At 42.4% G+C, this 23,986-nt stretch overlaps 2 protein-coding genes across 2 annotated transcripts in view; one reads left to right on the forward strand and one right to left on the reverse strand.

Annotated features, from left to right (window-relative positions):
- TXNL1 (thioredoxin like 1) overlaps positions 1–15,122 on the forward strand; it is a 55,141-nt gene extending 40,019 nt beyond the window's left edge. Inside the window, 2 exon segments of the mRNA XM_068251302.1 lie at positions 295–399; positions 14,997–15,122. Coding sequence (XP_068107403.1) covers positions 295–399; positions 14,997–15,026 — 135 coding nt within the window. The 3' untranslated portion in view covers positions 15,027–15,122.
- A 6,105-nt stretch (positions 15,123–21,227) lies between these two features.
- On the reverse strand, positions 21,228–23,009 carry LOC137543980 (piggyBac transposable element-derived protein 4-like). Its single transcript, XM_068265037.1, has one exon. The coding sequence runs from the start codon at positions 23,007–23,009 to the stop codon at positions 21,228–21,230; it is 1,782 nt and encodes a 593-aa protein (XP_068121138.1).
- Positions 23,010–23,986: the final 977 nt, after the last annotated feature.

A 23,986-nucleotide genomic window follows, 5' to 3' on the forward strand; every position in this document is an offset into this window, starting at 1 on the left:
GATAAATGATTCCAAAGTTCCATTTCTCCTTCCCGGGCCCCTTAATGTCCCGCAGTCTTTAAATAACCCATCGCCGTGAATTGGCTCACAGGTGGCTGCTCCAGAATGACATTGCTAGGACAGTTTCAATTTGCGAAATCTGTGAAATTTGTTAGGCTAATTTCTATTGGAACTAATTAAATTATGTCCTTTATTGCTAGGCCACCTGATCCCACAAAAGCGTGTTCACACCAGATTTATCATCGCTATCCCCCAGTGTCTCCCTAACCAGGCTGTTCATCATTTCTCTTTCAGCTATTTGTCCAGTCCAATCAGGGTGACGAGGAGACTACCAGAATCGCATACTTCACTTTTATCGGGACCCCGGTACAGGCCACAAATATGAACGACTTCAAGAGAGTAAGTATGGAAGACATCAGCTCGGTGGATCCATTGGGATGCAGTACAATCCTGGTTTAAAGTTCCTCTGTAACTTCCTTAGCGGTAACCCCTAGTCAAGCTCAGGCCAATAGGTTGATTAAGGACCAGTGCATGTCCGAAACATGTCGGTGTATCTTGTGCTGTGTCATTAGTAACCAATAAAGTCATTTTTGATATTTTTGTAACATCGAGCGGAACCTCACCTTTCTTTTTCCATGGTTGGGGCATGAGTCACCTGGTTCCAGCTCTGTTCCTCATTACAAGGTTTGAGCGGACGTCACATTGAACATCTCAGGCCAATAATACCAGTAATAAAAAAAGTGCTTATTTTTTACAATAATTATGTATAAATGATTTAGTCAGTGTTTGCCCATTGTAAAATCTTTCCTCTCTGATTTACATTCTGGCATTTATCACATGGTGACATTTTTCTGCTGGCAGGTGATTTCACTGGAAGGAGATACTGCTTGCTTTTTTGCCAGTTGGAAGCAGCTGTTGTTTCCCACAATGCAACAAGGCTCCCACAGTGTGATGTCAGTACCTCAGTGCTATGAGGCGCTGACATCACACTGTGGGAGGGGTTTCACCACAATATAAGCCATACTGATCATCCCCACTGAAGGGAGATCTTGCTGAGAGCTGGGTAAAGTTATTCTCTCATTTATGCTCTGCTCAGGACACTGCATAGGGAAAGAGGGAGACACTAGGGTAGGGGAGTGATCCGCCTTTTCTATCATCAAGCGCTTGTAGACATGTGCCTTATGGTAAACCCGGCCGTGAGGTTACAGGCTATATGTTCTATCATTCCTGCATTCTAGTATAAACCATGTGTTTAGAGTTGTGGGACTTGCAGTTTACAGGAAGTTGATGATGAGCAATCGTGAGACTTGACTTAAAGTGAACCTCCAGACTAAAAATCGACTCAGCAGCACTGAAAAGGCCTGGTGTTTCTTTAACAGTTTCACAGCATCAGAACTTTGTTTCTCTTATACAAGCCTCATTTTTAGCTGCACAGAAGAAAACTGCCCGGGCTTTTTTCCCCTGATGCTGTGCAAAGCATGATGGGATTTCTGATGTTGTTCTCGTTCTGCTGTTTTGGTGCAATTTTTTTTTTTTTTTCACATTTTGAATTTGACGTTTGAAGCCTAGCGCATGCAGCTGGGAGGGGTTATCAGGACAAAGGACAGTTGGAACTGTGTCTTATGCTCCTTGTCACCTCCTTTCAACCAAAAAGATGGCTGCCCCCATGAATCACAAACATTTGCCTGTTCTTTTAAAACCGGGTGGGTAAAAAATTATATTACCTATCTATTGTAATTAACATAACTAATGTAACTTAATGACAGTATGTTTAGGCTGAAGTTCCCCTTAAATTACTAAAGGTGGCCATACACTGGCCAATTTGCCATCAGATTCGACCAACAGATAGATCCCTCTCTGATCGAATCTGATCAGAGAGAGATCGTATGGCTACCTTTACTGCAAACAGATTGTGAATCGATTTCAGCCTGAAACCGTTCACAATCTGTGGTGGTGCTGCCGCTGCCTTTTTTATTTCTCCCCCCCTCGCATACATTACCTGCTCCGGCCGGCACATGTCCCCGCTTTCACCAATGTCGTCTTCTCCGCTGGGTTCCGCGTTCCGGTACGGCTGGTTTCACTTTTCTGCCCGGGGAAGGTTAAACCATAGAGGGCGCTTTACGGTTTAAACTTCCTGCCTGGACTGGAAGTGAAGCCAGCCGGACCGGAACGCGGAACCCAGCGGAGAAGACAGCGGGGACACGCGCCTGCTCCGGTCGCCGGGCATTCGAACACCGATATCGACGCACTCCCGACCCGCCGGCGATCGAGAAAAATCTTCCACATGAACGGCTCGATGGGAATCTACGAGAACTATTGCTTTCGGACGGAAATCAATCGTTTGCACAACGATTTCACAGCAGATTCGATCAGTGATCGAATCTGCTGTATATCGGCGGGAAAATAGTTAGGTGTATGGGCCCCTTAAGGCAGGATAGTCTTTAATAGATGCTAGGAGGCCATAAACCAGGTCACTTCGTAAACCACTCCAGATAAAATGCACATTACCTCCTGATAAGTGTCTGAAATTATGTGGCGTTTTTGAATACAAGTTTAATTTTAAATGGATGTGAGCTTCCACTTTTTCTGTTTGAAAGTATAAACCAGGTTTTTACTTGGGGTTGGGCTTGTAGTGGCCATACCCTTGTAGACTGCAAGCCAACGTGTCAAACGGATCGAACTTTCTGTGATCTGATTATGTTGACAGATTAATCTATTTCCACCACACACAGCACTTTGATTTTTCAATTGATCTAACCTGATCTAATCACAGCTGTAGAGCAATGCTATCCGCTGTCTCCTGCCCCTGATCGAGATTTTCCGTCTGCTACAGTTGATAATGTCATACAATTTGTATAGGAAATCAATGAAAATTAGGATCGGTCTCATACAGTATGTTGGGGCATACATTTCAGGCAGATTAAATTAGTGATCGAATCTGCCAGGAATTGAAGTATAATGTATACCCGCAGTGAGATAGATATGGAGGCTCCCATATTTATTTTCCTGTTATCACAATACCAGTTACCTTGCAGTCCTGCTGATTTCTTTGGCTGCAGTAGTGTTTGAATCACACACTTTAAACAAGCATGCAATTTAGCTAATCCATTCATACTGCAGTCCCACATCTAATCTGATGCTGATCCTCTGCCTGAAGATACCGTGTTTCCCCTAAAGTTAGACCTACCCCGAAAGTAAGGCCTCCCTTATATTTCAAGTGTGCTTGAAATATAAGCCCTACTCCGAAATTAAGACCTAGCTGGGGAAGGCTTTGTGTATGGGGAGGTGTGTGGTCTCTTACCGCACCTCCCTTGTGGCTGCGTCCCCTCCGTTCCTAGTAATTCCACCGCTGGCGGCGGCGGCATTGTAATTCATCTGTGAGGACGCCCTTTGACCCTCACTCAGTAGGCTAGTTCGGGCTCTACCCTGGTGCTCTCTACCCTGTCATCATGTGCACGCGGCTGATGCCTCCCAGGCGCACATTGAATCAATGTGCGCCTGGGAGGCATCAGCCGGGCGCACATGACAGGGTAGAGAGCGCCAGCGTAGAGCCCGAACTAACTAGCGTACTTGCGTGAGGGTCAAAGGGCGTCCTAACAGATTGATTACAGTGCCACCGCCACCGGAGGAATTACATGGAACGGAGGGGACGCAGCCACAATGGAGGTGCGGTAAGAGCCTCCCCATACACAGAGCGTCTAGCCCAGGGGTCTGCAACCTTTAAGAATCAAAGAGCCACTTGGACCCGTTTCCGAAAAGAGAATAAAAACTGGGAGCCGCAAAGCCATTATAAAACAGATATGACCCTAATATGCACAAATCGTTAGCAGATATGTCCCCAATATGCACAAATCGTTAGCAGATATGTCCCCAATACGCACAAATCGTTAGCAGATATGTCCCCAATATGCACAAATCGTTAGCAGATATGTCCCCAATACGCACAAATCGTTAGCAGATATGTCCCCAATATGCACAAATCGTTAGCAGATATGTCCCCAATATGCACAAATCGTTAGCAGATATGTCCCCAATATGCACAAATCGTTAGCAGATATGTCCCCAATACGCACAAATCGTTAGCAGATATGTCCCCAATACGCACAAATCGTTAGCAGATATGTCCCCAATATGCACAAATCGTTAGCAGATATGTCCCCAATACGCACAAATCGTTAGCAGATATGTCCCCAATATGCACAAATCGTTAGCAGATATGTCCCCAATATGCACAAATCGTTAGCAGATATGTCCCCAATATGCACAAATCGTTAGATATGACCCCAATATGCACAAATCGTTAGCAGATATGTCCCCAATATGCACAAATCGTTAGCAGATATGTCCCCAATATGCACAAATCGTTAGCAGATATGTCCCCAATACGCACAAATCGTTAGCAGATATGTCCCCAATACGCACAAATCGTTAGCAGATATGTCCCCAATATGCACAAATCGTTAGCAGATATGTCCCCAATATGCACAAATCGTTAGCAGATATGTCCCCAATATGCACAAATCGTTAGCAGATATGTCCCCAATATGCACAAATCGTTAGATATGTCCCCAATATGCACAAATCGTTAGATATGTCCCCAATATGCACAAATCGTTAGCAGATATGACCCCAATATGCACAAATCGTTAGCAGATATGACCCCAATATGCACAAATCGTTAGCAGATATGACCCCAATATGCACAAATCGTTAGCAGATATGACCCCAATATGCACAAATCGTTAGCAGATATGACCCCAATATGAAGATATGACCCCAATACGCACAAATCGTTAGCAGATATGGCCCCAATATGCACAAATCGTTAGCAGATATGTCCCCAATATGCAGAAATCGTTAGCAGATATGACCCCAATATGCACAAATCGTTAGCAGATATGACCCCAATATGCAGATATGACCCCAATACGCACAAATCGTTAGCAGATATGACCCCAATATGCACAAATCGTTAGCAGATATGGCCCCAATATGCACAAATCGTTAGCAGATATGACCCCAATATGCACAAATCGTTAGCAGATATGGCCCCAATATGCACAAATCGTTAGCAGATATGACCCCAATATGCACAAATCGTTAGCAGATATGTCCCCAATATGCACAAATCGTTAGCAGATATGTCCCCAATATGCACAAATCGTTAGCAGATATGTCCCCAATATGCACAAATCGTTAGCAGATATGACCCCAATATGCACAAATCGTTAGCAGATATGTCCCCAATATGCACAAATCGTTAGCAGATATGTCCCCAATATGCACAAATCGTTAGCAGATATGTCCCCAATATGCACAAATCGTTAGCAGATATGTCCCCAATATGCACAAATCGTTAGCAGATATGACCCCAATATGCACAAATCGTTAGCAGATATGACCCCAATACGCACAAATCGTTAGCAGATATGTCCCCAATATGCACAAATCGTTAGCAGATATGTCCCCAATATGCACAAATCGTTAGCAGATATGTCCCCAATATGCACAAATCGTTAGCAGATATGTCCCCAATACGCACAAATCGTTAGCAGATATGTCCCCAATATGCACAAATCGTTAGATATGACCCCAATATGCACAAATCGTTAGCAGATATGACCCCAATTTGCAGATATGACCCCAATACGCACAAATCGTTAGCAGATATGTCCCCAATATGCAGAAATCGTTAGCAGATATGACCCCAATATGCACAAATCGTTAGCAGATATGACCCCAATATGCAGATATGACCCCAATATGCACAAATCGTTAGCAGATATGGCCCCAATATGCACAAATCGTTAGCAGATATGTCCCCAATATGCACAAATCGTTAGCAGATATGACCCCAATACGCACAAATCGTTAGCAGATATGTCCCCAATATGCACAAATCGTTAGCAGATATGTCCCCAATATGCACAAATCGTTAGCAGATATGTCCCCAATATGCACAAATCGTTAGCAGATATGTCCCCAATATGCACAAATCGTTAGCAGATATGACCCCAATACGCACAAATCGTTAGCAGATATGTCCCCAATATGCACAAATCGTTAGCAGATATGTCCCCAATATGCACAAATCGTTAGCAGATATGTCCCCAATATGCACAAATCGTTAGCAGATATGACCCCAATATGCACAAATCGTTAGCAGATATGTCCCCAATATGCACAAATCGTTAGCAGATATGTCCCCAATATGCACAAATCGTTAGCAGATATGTCCCCAATATGCACAAATCGTTAGCAGATATGTCCCCAATATGCACAAATCGTTAGCAGATATGTCCCCAATATGCACAAATCGTTAGCAGATATGACCCCAATACGCACAAATCGTTAGCAGATATGTCCCCAATATGCAGATATGACCCCAATACGCACAAATCGTTAGCAGATATGTCCCCAATATGCAGATATGTCCCCAATATGCACAAATCGTTAGCAGATATGTCCCCAATACGCACAAATCGTTATCAGATATGTCCCCAATATGCACAAATCGTTAGATATGACCCCAATATGCACAAATCGTTAGCAGATATGACCCCAATTTGCAGATATGACCCCAATACGCACAAATCGTTAGCAGATATGTCCCCAATACGCACAAATCGTTAGCAGATATGTCCCCAATATGCACAAATCGTTAGCAGATATGTCCCCAATATGCACAAATCGTTAGCAGATATGTCCCCAATATGCACAAATCGTTAGCAGATATGTCCCCAATATGCACAAATCGTTAGCAGATATGTCCCCAATATGCACAAATCGTTAGCAGATATGTCCCCAATATGCAGATATGACCCCAATATGCACAAATCGTTAGCAGATATGTCCCCAATACGCACAAATCGTTAGCAGATATGTCCCCAATATGCACAAATCGTTAGATATGACCCCAATATGCACAAATCGTTAGCAGATATGACCCCAATTTGCAGATATGACCCCAATACGCACAAATCGTTAGCAGATATGTCCCCAATACGCACAAATCGTTAGCAGATATGTCCCCAATACGCACAAATCGTTAGCAGATATGGCCCCAATATGCACAAATCGTTAGCAGATATGTCCCCAATATGCAGATATGACCCCAATATGCACAAATCGTTAGCAGATATGTCCCCAATACGCACAAATCGTTAGCAGATATGTCCCCAATACGCACAAATCGTTAGCAGATATGTCCCCAATATGCAGATATGTCCCCAATATGCACAAATCGTTAGCAGATATGTCCCCAATACGCACAAATCGTTAGCAGATATGTCCCCAATATGCACAAATCGTTAGCAGATATGTCCCCAATATGCACAAATCGTTAGCAGATATGTCCCCAATATGCACAAATCGTTAGCAGATATGTCCCCAATATGCACAAATCGTTAGCAGATATGACCCCAATATGCACAAATCGTTAGCAGATATGTCCCCAATATGCACAAATCGTTAGCAGATATGTCCCCAATATGCACAAATCGTTAGCAGATATGTCCCCAATATGCACAAATCGTTAGCAGATATGTCCCCAATATGCACAAATCGTTAGCAGATATGTCCCCAATATGCACAAATCGTTAGCAGATATGTCCCCAATATGCACAAATCGTTAGCAGATATGACCCCAATACGCACAAATCGTTAGCAGATATGTCCCCAATATGCACAAATCGTTAGCAGATATGTCCCCAATATGCACAAATCGTTAGCAGATATGTCCCCAATATGCACAAATCGTTAGCAGATATGTCCCCAATATGCACAAATCGTTAGCAGATATGTCCCCAATATGCACAAATCGTTAGCAGATATGACCCCAATACGCACAAATCGTTAGCAGATATGTCCCCAATATGCACAAATCGTTAGCAGATATGTCCCCAATATGCACAAATCGTTAGCAGATATGTCCCCAATATGCACAAATCGTTAGCAGATATGACCCCAATATGCACAAATCGTTAGCAGATATGTCCCCAATATGCACAAATCGTTAGCAGATATGTCCCCAATATGCACAAATCGTTAGCAGATATGTCCCCAATATGCACAAATCGTTAGCAGATATGTCCCCAATATGCACAAATCGTTAGCAGATATGTCCCCAATATGCACAAATCGTTAGCAGATATGACCCCAATACGCACAAATCGTTAGCAGATATGGCCCCAATATGCACAAATCGTTAGCAGATATGTCCCCAATATGCACAAATCGTTAGCAGATATGTCCCCAATATGCAGATATGACCCCAATACGCACAAATCGTTAGCAGATATGTCCCCAATATGCAGATGTGTCCCCAATATGCACAAATCGTTAGCAGATATGTCCCCAATACGCACAAATCGTTATCAGATATGTCCCCAATATGCACAAATCGTTAGATATGACCCCAATATGCACAAATCGTTAGCAGATATGACCCCAATTTGCAGATATGACCCCAATACGCACAAATCGTTAGCAGATATGTCCCCAATACGCACAAATCGTTAGCAGATATGTCCCCAATATGCACAAATCGTTAGCAGATATGTCCCCAATATGCACAAATCGTTAGCAGATATGTCCCCAATATGCACAAATCGTTAGCAGATATGTCCCCAATATGCACAAATCGTTAGCAGATATGTCCCCAACATGCACAAATCGTTAGCAGATATGTCCCCAATATGCACAAATCGTTAGCAGATATGTCCCCAATATGCAGATATGTCCCCAATACGCACAAATCGTTAGCAGATATGTCCCCAATATGCACAAATCGTTAGATATGACCCCAATATGCACAAATCGTTAGCAGATATGACCCCAATTTGCAGATATGACCCCAATACGCACAAATCGTTAGCAGATATGTCCCCAATACGCACAAATCGTTAGCAGATATGTCCCCAATACGCACAAATCGTTAGCAGATATGGCCCCAATATGCACAAATCGTTAGCAGATATGTCCCCAATATGCACAAATCGTTAGCAGATATGTCCCCAATATGCAGATGTGACCCCAATATGCACAAATCGTTAGCAGATATGTCCCCAATATGCACAAATCGTTAGCAGATATGTCCCCAATACGCACAAATCGTTAGCAGATATGTCCCCAATATGCAGATATGTCCCCAATATGCACAAATCGTTAGCAGATATGTCCCCAATACGCACAAATCGTTAGCAGATATGTCCCCAATATGCACAAATCGTTAGCAGATATGTCCCCAATATGCACAAATCGTTAGCAGATATGTCCCCAATATGCACAAATCGTTAGCAGATATGTCCCCAATACGCACAAATCGTTAGCAGATATGTCCCCAATACGCACAAATCGTTAGCAGATATGTCCCCAATACGCACAAATCGTTAGCAGATATGTCCCCAATACGCACAAATCGTTAGCAGATATGTCCCCAATACGCACAAATCGTTAGCAGATATGACCCCAATATGCACAAATCGTTAGCAGCTATGACCCCAATACGCACAAATCGTTAGCAGATATGTCCCCAATACGCACAAATCGTTAGCAGATATGTCCCCAATACGCACAAATCGTTAGCAGATATGTCCCCAATACGCACAAATCGTTAGCAGATATGTCCCCAATATGCACAAATCGTTAGATATGACCCCAATATGCACAAATCGTTAGCAGATATGACCCCAATTTGCAGATATGACCCCAATACGCACAAATCGTTAGCAGATATGTCCCCAATACGCACAAATCGTTAGCAGATATGTCCCCAATACGCACAAATCGTTAGCAGATATGTCCCCAATACGCACAAATCGTTAGCAGATATGTCCCCAATACGCACAAATCGTTAGCAGATATGTCCCCAATACGCACAAATCGTTAGCAGATATGTCCCCAATACGCACAAATCGTTAGCAGATATGACCCCAATATGCACAAATCGTTAGCAGCTATGACCCCAATATGCACAAATCGTTAGCAGATATGACCCCAATTTGCAGATATGACCCCAATATGCACAAATCGTTAGCAGATATGACCCCAATATGCAGATATGACCCCAATATGCACAAATCGTTAGCAGATATGGACCCCAATATGCACAAATCCTTCAGCAGATCTGAAAAGAAAAACCCATTTACTCACCTAGTCAGAAGTACTCCTGTCACGATCTCCTCCGGTCCCGACCTCCTTGTGGCGCGCAACTCCCTCGGCTCCTCTTCCTTCCTTCCCGACGTCACGTCCTGCCTGCACTACACTGCAGGGCTACGGGAAAATGGCCGCCCGAAGCCCTGCACTGGTCCGGCGGCCTCTCTGATAGGCTGCCGGCCAGCTGGCAGCACACGTCACACGCGCACATGTAACAAGTGCGCCGCAGCCACTGACACTCACTACCGGTGTAGTGTCAGAATGGGCAGCCCTGCAGCACCGGAGCCGCGACTGAGCCGCGGTCTAGGAGCCGCGGCAAAAGTGAAAAAGAGCCGCTTGCGGCTCCGGAGCCGCGGGTTGCCGACCCCTGGTCTAGCCCCTCCAACCCCCGAAAATAAGCCCTAGCACTAATTTCCTCCCCAAAAAGAATATGACAGTGTCTTATATTCGGGGAAAGACTGTATTTGAGGCAGGGGATCAGCAGGCCTGCCAGGCAATCTGCATTGTTTCAAGGGAAATAAATATGGCAGTCTCCATATCCCTTTCAGAACACAGTTCCAATTCATTGATCTAAGTCCCCATGTGAAATTCCAATTTATTTAGAACTAAAACATATAGTGCACAGTGACAACGCGTTTCTCGGCGTAAGTCGCTTCCTCAGGTCAAGTACGTGCCAGCCCGATAGGGGAAGGAATCCTGAAGCGCCCGATCGGGATTCCTTCCCCTATCGGGCTGGCTTGTACTTGACCTGAGGAAGCTGCTTATGCCAAGAAACGCGTTGTCACTGTGCACTATATGTTTTAGTTCTAAATAAATTGGAAATTGTACTTTTTACCAAAACAAACTCATTTGAGTTATTTTTTTAATACAAATTTACCGATCAAACAACCTTTTTGGGCGCCTCTTGCATCAGTTTAATATATGTTTAACCCATTCGCGTTCCGTCGTTTTCACTTGAGCAATGTTCACCTCCCATTCATTAGCCTATAACTTTATCACTACTTATCACAATGAACTGATCTATATCTTGTTTTTTTCCACCACCAATTAGGCTTTCTTTGGGGGGTACACTTAACAGCCACTTTACTGTAAATGCATTTTAACCGGAAGAATACGAAAAAAACGGAAGAAATGCATTATTTCTCAGTTTTCAGCCATTATAGTTATAAAATAATACATGCCTCCATAATTAAAACTCACGTATTGTATTTGCCCATATGTCCCGGTTATTATGGCGGCCATGAGTTTGTTTACATGACGTCACTCTAAGCGTAACATACACTTAGAGAGACGCATGGGGGACGCAACAGCCAGAAAAAGCGAAGCTTCCGAGAGAAGCTGTCGCTTTTTCTGCGGGGGAGAGGAATCGGCGATCGGGCACCATGGCCCGATTCACTGATTCCTAGGCTAACGATCCGCGGCCTGGAGTGCGCGTGCACGCGCGCGATCGGCCGCGGGAGCGCACATGGTGCCTGGACATTGTTTCTACGCCCAGGAACCAAAATAGGTTAATACCCTACGGTGTGGGGTCCCGCTTCGCATTTTTGCGAAGAGAATTTTTTAGGAGCAGCGACCAGTACTTCCTGGAGAAAGACTGAGTGGGGACGGGTTTTCCCCACAGGCTCAGACGAGTGGTTGCCTCTTACAGCAACCCATCCTTGTGAGTATATTTTCAGCATTTGATATCTCGAACACTCCATAACATAATTTTGCCTTATTTTTACATTTAAAATAAACCTCTGACCTCTGACACTCTCCATTAGCTACCCCACAAACCATTTTTGGGGAAAAAAAGATTATAAATAAAAAAAAATAGATACCTTAGGGACTGAATTTTTTTTAATATGTATGTAAAGAGGATATATTACTGTTACTTTATAAATTATGAGCCTGTAATTAGGGATAAAGGGAGGGGGGACACCAAGAGCCCAATAGTGTGATATTGTATAGATGATAATTAATAATGAGTAATATAACAATTTAATACTCACAAACCAGGGTTACCATTAGGCAACCACTGTGAAGGCAGGTGGGGAGATTAACCTGACCCCACTCAGGATTAAAAGTCGCTCTCTGTAGATGGGAAGAAGATGGGTACAACCCTCCACCAAGGGTGGACTTAGCAATATGTAGAAGCTTTCCAGAGGCGCCAATAGAATAAAAGTCACTTAAACGAGCTTAAAACCGATGGGGCAGTGGTGGGCCTATCCCATCCATGCGGACAAAGCAAACAAAGGAAGGACTGTGGCATCAACAGTCAAACAACAATTTATTTATACTCCACAGTAAAAATAGGCAACGCGTTTCACGGGCTCAATCCCGCTTCATCAAGCCAATGAAAAAGGAGCATACAGCTTAACAGCATCAAAACCACACTGAGCGCCTCTGTGTGGTTTTGATGCTGTTAAGCTGTATGCTCCTTTTTCATTGGCCTGATGAAGCGGGATTGAGCCCGTGAAACGCGTTGCCTATTTTTACTGTGGAGTATAAATAAATTGTTGTTTGACTGTTGATGCCACAGTCCTTCCTTTGTTTGCTTTGTCCGCATGGATGGGATAGGCCCACCACTGCCCCATCGGTTTTAAGCTCGTTTAAGTGACTTTTATTCTATTGGCGCCTCTGGAAAGCTTCTACATACTGTAATTAGGGATGGAAGCAAAACTGAGAAAATGCACCTTTATTTCCAAATAAAATATTGGCGCCATACATTATACTAGGGAAAAATGTTAAATGTTGCAATAACTGGGTCAAATGGGCAAATAAAATGTGTGGGTTTTAATAATGGTAGCATGTATTATCTTCAAACTATAATGGCCAAAAACTGAGAATTTTTTTTTTATTTCTTATTCCTGTTAAAACGCAGTTAGAATAAAATAATTCTTAGCAAAAAGTACACCCCAAAGAAAGCCTAATTGGTGGCGGGGAAAAAAAAAACCCTTCGAGGTGAAGTGGTTAAACTATGCACATTGACTGGCTGTCCTACTGAACATCTGCTTCTAATACTTTTAGCTATGGACCCTGAACAAAAAATGCTGAAAAGATTAGCTGCAAGCTTGTTTCAGGTGTGATTCAGACACTGCTGACTAGAAATATCAGCAGGACTGCCAGGCAACTGGTATTGTTTATCCGGTTCAGCACCGCAGTCCGAAAATCTCATGCATCTGAGCAACGTTCACCTCCCATTCATTCGCCTATAACTTTATTGCTACTTATCACAATGAATTGATCTATATCTTGTTTTTTCCGCCACTAATTAGGCTTTCTTTGGGTAGTACATTTTGCTAAGAATTATTTTTTTCTAAATCAATTTTAACAGGAAGATTAAGAAAGAAATGAAAAAAATGTATTATTTCTCAGGTTTTGGCCATTATAGTTTGAAATTAATATACGCTACCGTAATTAAAACTCATGTATTTTTATTTGCCCATCTGTCCCAGTTATTACACCGTTTAAACAATGTCCCTATCACAATTTATGGTGCCGATATTTCATTTAGAAATAAAGGTGCATTTTTTCAATTTGCGCCCATCACTATTTATAAGCTTATAATTTTAAATCCTATAATAACATATTCTCTTGGCATGCATATTTAAAAAGTTCAGACCCTTGGGTAACTATTTATGTTGTTTTTGGGTTTTTTTTAATTGTATTTTTTATTTTATTTTTTAATAAAAAAAAGTGTATGTGGGTAATTTTTGGTTTGGGAGGGAAACTGCTAATTTTAAATGTAAAATTATATATATTTTTTTTTTTTTATTAATATTGTATGTTGGTGCAGTTTACTATTTGGCCACAAGATGGCCACAGTGAAAGTCCTGGATGCGAACGATCTCGCATCCAGGAACTAAAATGCTGGCGAGATGTTTCCTGGGGGCAGAAATACCGCACTCTCTGGAGAGAAAGCGTTGGTATTTCTGCGGGGATGGTAGATCGGTGAATGGGAATTATATTCCCATTCACTGATCGGGGGGCTAGCAGCAGGAGCGCACGCGGGGGTGCGCCCGATCGCGCGCACCACCCGGCGGCAGCAGCAGTGCCTATCTGGACGAGGAAGCTTGTCCACATAGGCCGAACTGGTTAAAAGGAAATCAATATGGCAGCCTCCATATGTCTATCTTAAGTTCCTTATAACCACTTGACCATTACAGGTTTTCCCCTTATGGACCAGAGCAATTTTCACCTTTCAGCTCTCCTCCCATTCATTGGCCAATAACTGTATCACTACTTAATATACCAAAATGATCTACACCTTGTTTTGTTTTTTGTTTTTACCCTAAATTATTATTCTAAATGCATTTTAACGGAAAAATAAGAAAAACAAATGGAAACACATTTTATTTGACTAGTTGTCCTGGCTATTACGTTTTAATTATGTCCCCAGAACAATGCATGGTGAAATTTCATTTGGAAATAAAGGGTTTTTTTATGTATTTTTATTTAATGTGTGTAAATGTATTTTTACTATTTGGTAACTAGATGTTGCCCCACTTTATACCTGTGTACTGTGAACAGTACACAGGAAGTAATGTGTTTTTTACTTTCAGTTTAATGACCACAGGCATCTCACTGATGCCAGTGATCATTGATTACAGGCACTTTGATCGGCTTTGGGAACACCTGTTCCCATTCACCGATCAGTGTAGAAACTGGTGGGGAGGAGAACACACTCAGTGGGTTATCGTAGCGGAGTACGTATATCTACGCCCCTGAGGCAAAGAATCCAGTAACTGGTTAAACCCTCTGAATGTCTTATTTCCTGCCAGTAATGAACAGGTTTCAGTAGTTGAGTGGTTCAGTAATTTCAGCCCTTTTTTTTTTTTTTTTTTCCCCTTGTTTTCCAGGTTGTAGGAAAGAAAGGAGAGAGCCACTGAGCCAGAGTCACGGAACTCCACAAAACAAGTGCTATTTTCAAGATGGTTATTGTTTCCTTCAGAAAAAAATACCAATAAATCATTGCTTTTTGTTAAGCAGAGTTTCCTAATAGTGATTTTATTTGAACCTGGCTGTGTGCATTTGTAAATAAATGACTAATTTTGCCAAATGACTTTGTGTCAGAAGAATTTGATGGTGTCCAATTTCTCTGTGACATCCAGACAAATCTGGAGTCCAAGAGCGTCTCTCACTCTGGGAAAAACTCATAAGAAATTTGTTTTTGTGGGGTTTTGTTTTTTTTGTTTTGTTTTATTCTTAGGAAGGATTTGTCTGGTTGTCTGTGTTCCTTTCCAGTGCTGGAGACCACCATTGGCTGAATACTTGAAGGGAGTTTATTAAAGAGAACCTCAAGTGAGAGGGATAGGGAAGCTGGCATATTAATTTCCTTTTTAAAGCAAATCTGAAGCGAGTTTAAAGAAAACCCGAGGTGGGCACAAAACATAAAAAAAGTAGGCTAACTGAAATGAAATGTTAATTCTCTCGTCCAGCGTGCGGGGAGTGGAAGGGGGTGCGGCCAGGGAGAGAGCGCTGCCCAATGGCAGCTCTGGAAACCCTGCAGGAACGCCCCTGGCGGGCATTTTGCACAGGGAATCCCTCTCCCTATATTTACCTGAGACGGTGAAAAATATTGTTGCTAATCTCAAGGGGCTATAGTATGGTGGTGGGAGGGGCAGAGAGCAGTGGTGGGGGGACACAGGTATGTTAGGAGGCAGAGAACAGACCTATGTGTCCCATCTGCCCACCTCAGGTTCTCTTTTTAAAATAAAAAAAGATACCTATGGAGTGGAAATTGTAATATCACAGGCTGCGCCACTTTTTGCAAGAAAATATAGACCGTCACCAGAGTCTTTACTACAAATTAGTCCTGTGAGTTCGCTGTGGAAATATCCTGACACTGGAAACAAGTAGCAAAAGTTCCACTGCGCTCTCACTTGCAATCAGTATAGCCTAGGGAGAAAAACCAACTACACATCGCGTGATTCTGCCTTTACAATGCACTTCTATAACACGACCCGTGCAAGTGTGAAACGTGCCCTCACTCGTGACACCACTACCGACATCAAAAAGACTTACTGGATACAAAAAGCGAAATTGTTAAAGCACTTATTTGTTAAAAAAAAAAAAAAAAATAGCCTGGGCACTGGGGGTTGTGTAAACCTGTGGTTCTTAAGTGGTTAAATATGCGCATGGTTTAAATATGCGCATTGTTTAAATATGTCGGAGTCCATATTCCTCTCACTTCAGGTGTGCTTTAAGGGGCCATTCGCACTTATCAATATGAATTCTGCATGCAATTTCTAATGTGCACTAAACTTTTTGGTATTTTTCTTTGATTTTAATGTGTGGGTTTGTGATTTTTTATTTTTTTTTTATGCTTGTTTGTATGCATAATTCCAGGTTGCAGTTTTTCCGTGCATACCAATGAAGTTTAATGTTTGTGAAAATGTATTTAACTTAAATATCGCATAAACTTTTTGAACAAAACATGATTTTTCTGCCATTGACTTGCATTAAACAATAATTGCACACGAAAAATAGCAGACCTGTCACGCAAGTTTGAAGTATTCCTGAACAGGGCACTAAAAAAAAAATAAAGAGCACAGTGGGCTAGATTAACTCTTAGTGTCATGGTGCTTTTCTTTGTCCTGGGGGGGAAAGTGGTGGTTCTTATATTCAACAACATCCTCAGATCAAATGCTAAAACCAGGAAGGTCCCCATAGTGGTGGAGCTTGATGTAGGCGCAAGCTCCAAACCGCATGAGTACGAATTGAAAGTAAGGTATGAAGAGGGGGTGAGCAGAAAACCTCATAGGGAAATTTAGCTACTGTGATTGCGTGAATGGCACCCTCTGGAAACCCAAAGGAACAGATAATCTCTGTTCTCCCTTCTTCTATGATATAAAGCAGTAATAAATCCCCTTGCGGGTACAGACTCACCAGATCCAAACGGTCAGATTGACCAAGTCTTGCATTCGGGGGTGTGGGCCCCCCGTCGCCTCTCTGGCTCTTATGTGATGTCTCCTGCTTCTTCCGTCTGTTATATGCTCCAGGCAGTCCAGTGAGGGGGAGAAAAAGCAAGAAAGAGGACCTGCCTCTAATAGTGCATTACTCCTTCTATTTAAAACTATTTAAAAACCAAATTACAGCAATCGGAAAGGTGGCATCTATGTACAGGCATAAGCTGGTAAGGGGACTTAGCTCCCGGCTGGCTGCCTCACTCACCGACGCTGCCTCTTAGTATGCCGCAGCTGCATGTAAAAATCGCGCGCTAGGGATCACATCCAGTGACGCCGCTCAGCTCCGATGGGATTGTGTATGCGTCACACGTTACGTGTCCTGCACCACTCCCAAGCTCCGCCCTACGTGTTTTGCTGATAACAGCTCATCAGGGGCCTCTGGAAATGAACACAGTGACTCCAGCGCAGGAGACTTGGGTGCACAGGGAGTAACATCGGTGCCGTCAGAAGACAGAGTTGAAGTTACTTTTAAAACACAATAATTCAGTTTCCAGCAATTGCTGGAAGCCAAATTATTTCATCCCCCACCATCCATGGCGTCCTGGAGGGAGAATAGTATTTAACATGGCCGGGAACTTGTGCAGCAGCAGGATCAGCCATATACCGGCTGTATCCTGCGCCCGAGTCTCCCGCGCCGATATCTCTCGTACGCCTCTGGAACTGCTAGGTTTCCAAAATGTTGTAGTTACCTACACACACACTATACGACCAAACACCATGCTTTGTGCTGTAAGAGGGTGCTGTGATTGGAGAACTGTGCTGTGATTGGAGATCTCTTCCCTATGAGGTTTCCTGCTGGGTCCCCTAAAGTAGACTAGCACTGGGGGTGACCCCCAGGGACAACAATACGGCCCCAGGACACTGGGAGAGGTAATCTACCCCACCATGGGCTTCAAGCAATTGGTTTTTCCCCGATTCAGGGGTACTTAAAAAAAAAAATGCAATGCAGTTTAATACATCAGATGTGCAACAAACACTATTTTTAAAAATAATACCTTTTTGTTTAGCTAACGCGGTACAGAAACGTTTTTTTGCTACCATCATCATGCAAAACACATGCAAATTCAAATAAGTTTGAGCGGCCCCTAATACTTTTGGTGCAGTTGTAATGCTGTATAGATGGGCTCTGCCCTGATGTAGCACAACTGATGATCACAGAGTGGTAGCCCTCAACCTTCGATAGGTGAGACAACTATTGCCCTTTGAGTGGAAAGGAAGTATTTCAGAAATCTGGGTGGTTGGCACGCATTGTATGGAGTAGATATTGACTGTATGTTCAGGTCTCTCGCAGTGCACCTTTAACAGTAACCTTAAAGTTTGTGAGGAAGGTGTCTGTGCATTTTGTAACCATTTGGGGGGGGGGGGGGTGGTTGTACAATTCCTTCACTTCAGCTCTACATATTTCGCTTCATTTTTTGGTATTCCTAACTGTCTAGCTTCTAGTACTGTAATTGCAATGCTCAGCTTCTCCGCACTTGTCATGATACACTTGCGACCAGTCACTGAGCTCGAGTCGAAGTGTGGAGAATAGGTTACTGCTTCTGTGCAGCTTATGACTCCTGCAGGAAAAGGAAGGTTCCTGGACTATACAGAAAACTTCCCTCTTTCCCTGAAAATAAGTCCTAGTTGGATTTTGAGCATGCTTGAAATATAAGCCCTACCCCAAAAATAATCCCTAGCGGAAGTTCGAGGAAAAACAGGCAGCCAACAATCGTTAACACAGTGCCAATTGGGCACCAGTCCTGTCATTCCAGCACACAACAAGGTTATCAGCTGTGATATCAGCCAATCCGTACATTGCACAAGGGGCCAGCAAGTGGGGACACCACAGTGCAGTGCCAATTGTGCACCGGTCTTGTCACTCCAGCTGTGTGCAGAGATGACAGGGCAGGTGCCTGATCAGTACAGTAGCATACCTTCAAATACAGGGACAGCACAGTACAAAGGAACAGGAAATGTTCTGTTGAGAGACACTTCCTGATAGAAATATAAGACATCCCCTGAAAATAAGCCCTAGCACATCTTTTGGAGCAAAAATGAATATAAGGCAGTGTCCTATTTTCAGGGAAAGACTGTAGTGCAACATAAAGTACAAATTCAGCTTATAGTCTAATTTGAAAATTCATTAACGTAAATTTTAAATTGCAAAAAAAAAAAAATTGTGCATATTTTTAAATAAAGCAGTATCTCAATTTTAAGTCCATGGGGCCAGTATACAATCATTCCATTAGTATTTATTTTATGCATCTAAAATCACCAGCTCTACCTGAAACTTAAAAGTAAAAAGTGGGGTGCAAGAGTACTACTAACACTCTTCCTACTTCTCGTTGTATTTGGGGTCCCTCCCATTCCATGACCTTCACACACAGCATCCCCGAAGTTCGAGAGGTTAGTAGGGATGATGATGTGAGTGCAGAGATGTTATGAACTCCAATAGTGCACTACGGTATGAACTTCCTTTATGGGGAGTTTCTCCGGCCAGCGCGATGACTCTTAGCGCACAGCGGGGGTGCGCACTGCTGACATCAGGCTGAACTTGCGGATTAATGGAGCCGGGAGAGATGATGGGACCTTGCGGGCTATGGGGGTCTGGAGGAAGCCCCAGGTAAGTTCAAATTTTGTTTTTATTCACAGCTTAGGGTTCCTTTAACCTTTTCAGGACCAGCACATAAAACCCCCTTAAGGACCAGAGCATTTTTCATAGTTTTGAGATGCTTTTGTTTGAGTTTAAATATCTTACTCAGTTTTTAGTCTATCCAAACAAATGAGATATTGTTTTTATCAGGACAAATAGGGCTTTTTTTCTATACCACTTAATTATGTGAATATTGGAGTTTTATTGTTTTTTAATGAGAAAATTGCACAAAAAATGTGTTAAAAAAATGTACTTGTCTGAAATGTTCAACCAAAGATGTGTAAATATCTTGCATTAAAACATAAAATCTTTTTAAAATCTATTATTTCATGTGTTTCCTATGCATATATGGAAAAAAAATGCAAAATATTTACATATTAGGTACATTGTAGGGATTGTGAAAAACTGTGTAATTTAGCTTTTCAGTGAACAAAAGTGACAATGCTAGTGTACATCACTTTCTTGAAGCTCTAATCTACTGAAATAGTAAAATTCCCGCCAAAATGACTTCATTCAGTAAACTAAACCCCCTGAGGTATCATTCGATGGGTGCATTGATCATTTTGGCTGCATAGAATATTGGTGAAATTTGATGGAATGTATGACAACAAAATGAAAAATGCATTTTTTTTATTGAGATATGTCAGTTCTTTAGCTTTTTCACGGACATACTTTGGAGTGTAGTAGAAATTCACCCCAGAAATGATTCAGCAACTCCTTCCGAATAAAACGATATCAGATATGTGGGGCTACATTGTTTTATAGTTAAAAGCAGTATCCAGAAAACGTTGTCTATAATTGAGCTTTCAGAGAGCATAAATCACATGCTTGTATTTTCCAGCATAAGCCGCTTACAATAAAGTCTGAGGTAAAAAGTCTGTCAAATTCCCGCAAAAATGACTTCATTCAGTAAACTAAACCCCCTGAGGTATCATTCGATGGGTGCATTGATCATTTTGGCTGCATAGATTATTGGTGAAACTTGATGGAATGAAATGCATTTTTTATTTTGTTGTCACACATTTCACCAATAATCTATGCAGCCAAAATGATCAATGCACCCATCGAATGATACCTCAGGGGGTTTAGTTTACTGAATGAAGTCATTTTGGCGGGAATTTGACAGACTTTTTACCTCCAACTTTTTTGTGATCGGCTTATGCTGGAAAATACAAGCATGTGATTTATGCTCTCTGAAAGCTCAATTATAGACAACATTTTCTGGATACTGCTTTTAACTATAAAACAATGTAGCCCCACATATCTGATATCGTTTTATTCGGAAGGAGTTACTGAATCATTTTTGGGGTGAATTTCTACTACACTCCAAAGTATGTCCGTGAAAAAGCTGAAGAACTGACCATTCTAAATAAAAAAAATGCATTTTGCAAACGCTGGGATTTTGGGGGTTGAAAAAATTAAATTGTTGAGGAATGGTACACCTCTGCTGATTTTGTGAAATTTAGTGGAATTTTAGGGGAAACTATTTAAAATCTTATGGAGGAATGGTACTTCCGGAAACAATCTTTCATACACAGTCCAGGTTTTTCAGGACAATCTGTACAGTGATATCGACTGAGTACTCTCCTTTTCTGCTTAGAGCAAACCCTGCATCTTTTCTGTGGATATTCTTTGCAGGCGGTTGGTGGAATTTTTACTGGGTAATGTTTCCCAGAAAGTCTGGCAACTGCATCACATCTTGTACTTGGGCCTTCATCTGATGGTTCCAGCAGTTCGATAACTATGGTCTCGAGGAAAGACTTATAGGTACCACTGTTTGTGGACTTTTTGTGGAGTATCCAAGAATTAACGATGCCCACTTGAATTAAATAAATTGCAACCTTTTTATACCAGTACTTTGACTTGCGCAAGGCCAGGTGTGACTGTACAAGACGGTCGTTGAAGTCCACACCTCCCATGTACTGGTTGTACTCGTGGATACATAATGGCTTCTGTACACCATCTCTCCTGGTCAGTGCGTTTGCTGCTGGATGTATTGTAGAAAGCATGTACACATCCCTTTTGTCCTTATACTTCGCCGCCAGCATTTCATTGCTGCGAAGATATTGTGACTCTCCTCTTTCAAGGCGCTTGTTGACTAGCGTCTGTGGGAAGCCTTTACGGTTCGATCTCATTGTACCACAAGCGGGGGTTTTCTGGCTGAACAGATGTTTAAAAAGGGGTATACTCGTGTAGAAGTTGTCCAGGTAGAGATTATAGCCATTATTTAGCAATGGGGTAATTAAGTCCCACACCACTTTCCCATTTGTGCCGATGTAATCTGGACAACCAGGGGGCTCTAATTGGCTGTCCTTCCCCTCATAAATCCTGAATGACCAGGTATAGCCACTGGTGCTTTCACAAAGCTTGTACATTTTGACACCATACCTCGTGCGTTTAGAGGGTATGTACTGCTTTATGGCCAGACGTCCGGTGAAATGTATGAGGGATTCATCGATGGAAATATCTTTTTCAGGCGTGTATAGCTCTGGAAATTTTTGGGAAAAATAATTGATAAGGGGACGGATTTTATAAAGCCGATCAAAATTTGGGCTGGTACTGGATGCACACTGAGCGTTATCATTAAAATGCAGGAAACGCAATATTGTCAGAAAACGTGTTCTGGACATAGTGCTGGAGAAAATGCCCATGTGATGGATGGATACCTTGCTCCAGTAGTCTTTATAATGATGTTTTATGGTGATGCCCATATTCAGGAAAAGCCCTAAAAATTTTCTAAATTCGGGGATTGTAGTGGGCTTCCAGTGACCGGGCTTTGCATAACTGGACCCTGGGTGAGCAGCGATGTGCTGCTGAGCATACAGATTTGTTTGCTCCACAATCATCCCCAAGAGCTCATCCGATATTATCAGCTGAAAGAAATCCATTGGGGAGAAATTTGTGGTGTCTATGGATATTCCTGCCTGGGCGGTAAATGGTGGTTGCTCGACTGCTTCCAAATTGGCGGGTGACCACACAGGACTCGCCATGTCCTCTGGTATGAATGAGTGGCGGCGCCGGCGTTTTGCAGGGGGTACTCTGCTCTCTCCGCTGTTTGTCTGGGTGGCTATCACGACAGTCTCTCTCTGCCTCCCGCTGCTGTTTGGTTGGGGAGAGGACTGATCCTCAATTTCTGAATCAGCGGATATGGTGTCGCTGTCAACGACTGGCTCAAACTCCGAGTCAGAGTTGTCCACCTCCTCGCTGCTTTCACCAGACAGGCACATAAGTTCATACGCCTGCTGAAGAGAGTACACCCTCTTCGTCATTTCTGCCTTTTTTACGAAATGGCAGTATATACACAAACTGTATATGGGTACGGCCCCTATATGCAGTCACTTTCCACAGAAATATATATACAGTGCTGTATATACTACACTATATATACACTCCTCTCTACACTACACTATATATACAGTATATATACACTCCTCTCTACACTACACTATATATACAGTATATATATACACTCCTCTCTACACTACACTATATATACAGTATATATACACTCCTCTCTACACTACACTATATATACAGTATATATACACTCCTCTCTACACTACACTATATATACAGTATATATACACTCCTCTCTGCACTGCACTATATATACAGTATATATATATATATATATATATATATATATATATATATATATATATATATATATACACACTCCTCTCTACACTACACTATATATACACACTATATATACACTCCTCTCTACACTACACTATATACACTCCTCTCTACACCCACTCCTATATACTGTACTACCCCTACACTATCTATATATATATTTATGTATATATATATATATATATATATATATATATATACACTCCTTTCTACACTGATAGAGTACAGACCCTAGACTACACTAACACTCTGGGTGGTTGGGAAGGGATCAGAGGGGATCAAAGGGGTAAATATAGTTAAAATAGTTTTTTTTTTACATTAAAACTGTCTGTGAGACACAGACACAGCAGCTGCAGCTCTCTCTATCAGAGATCGCTGACAGTCTGACAGGGAGGGCGGGCGAGAAAGCAACTTTGTTGCTTTCTGCCCAGTGATCACTGTGATTGGCTCACAGTGATCACATGGTAAGGAGCCAATGAAACTGGCTCCTTACGCATAAATTAACTTCCCGGCTGTCTATTGACAGCCGAATTACGGGCGGCCAGGAGACCCGATCAGCGGGAGGAAGCGGGGAACCGGCGGCGTAGATCCAACGCCGGATCAGAGT

This window comes from Hyperolius riggenbachi, chromosome 1, assembly GCF_040937935.1.
Source record: "Hyperolius riggenbachi isolate aHypRig1 chromosome 1, aHypRig1.pri, whole genome shotgun sequence".
Taxonomy (NCBI): Eukaryota; Metazoa; Chordata; class Amphibia; order Anura; family Hyperoliidae; genus Hyperolius; species Hyperolius riggenbachi.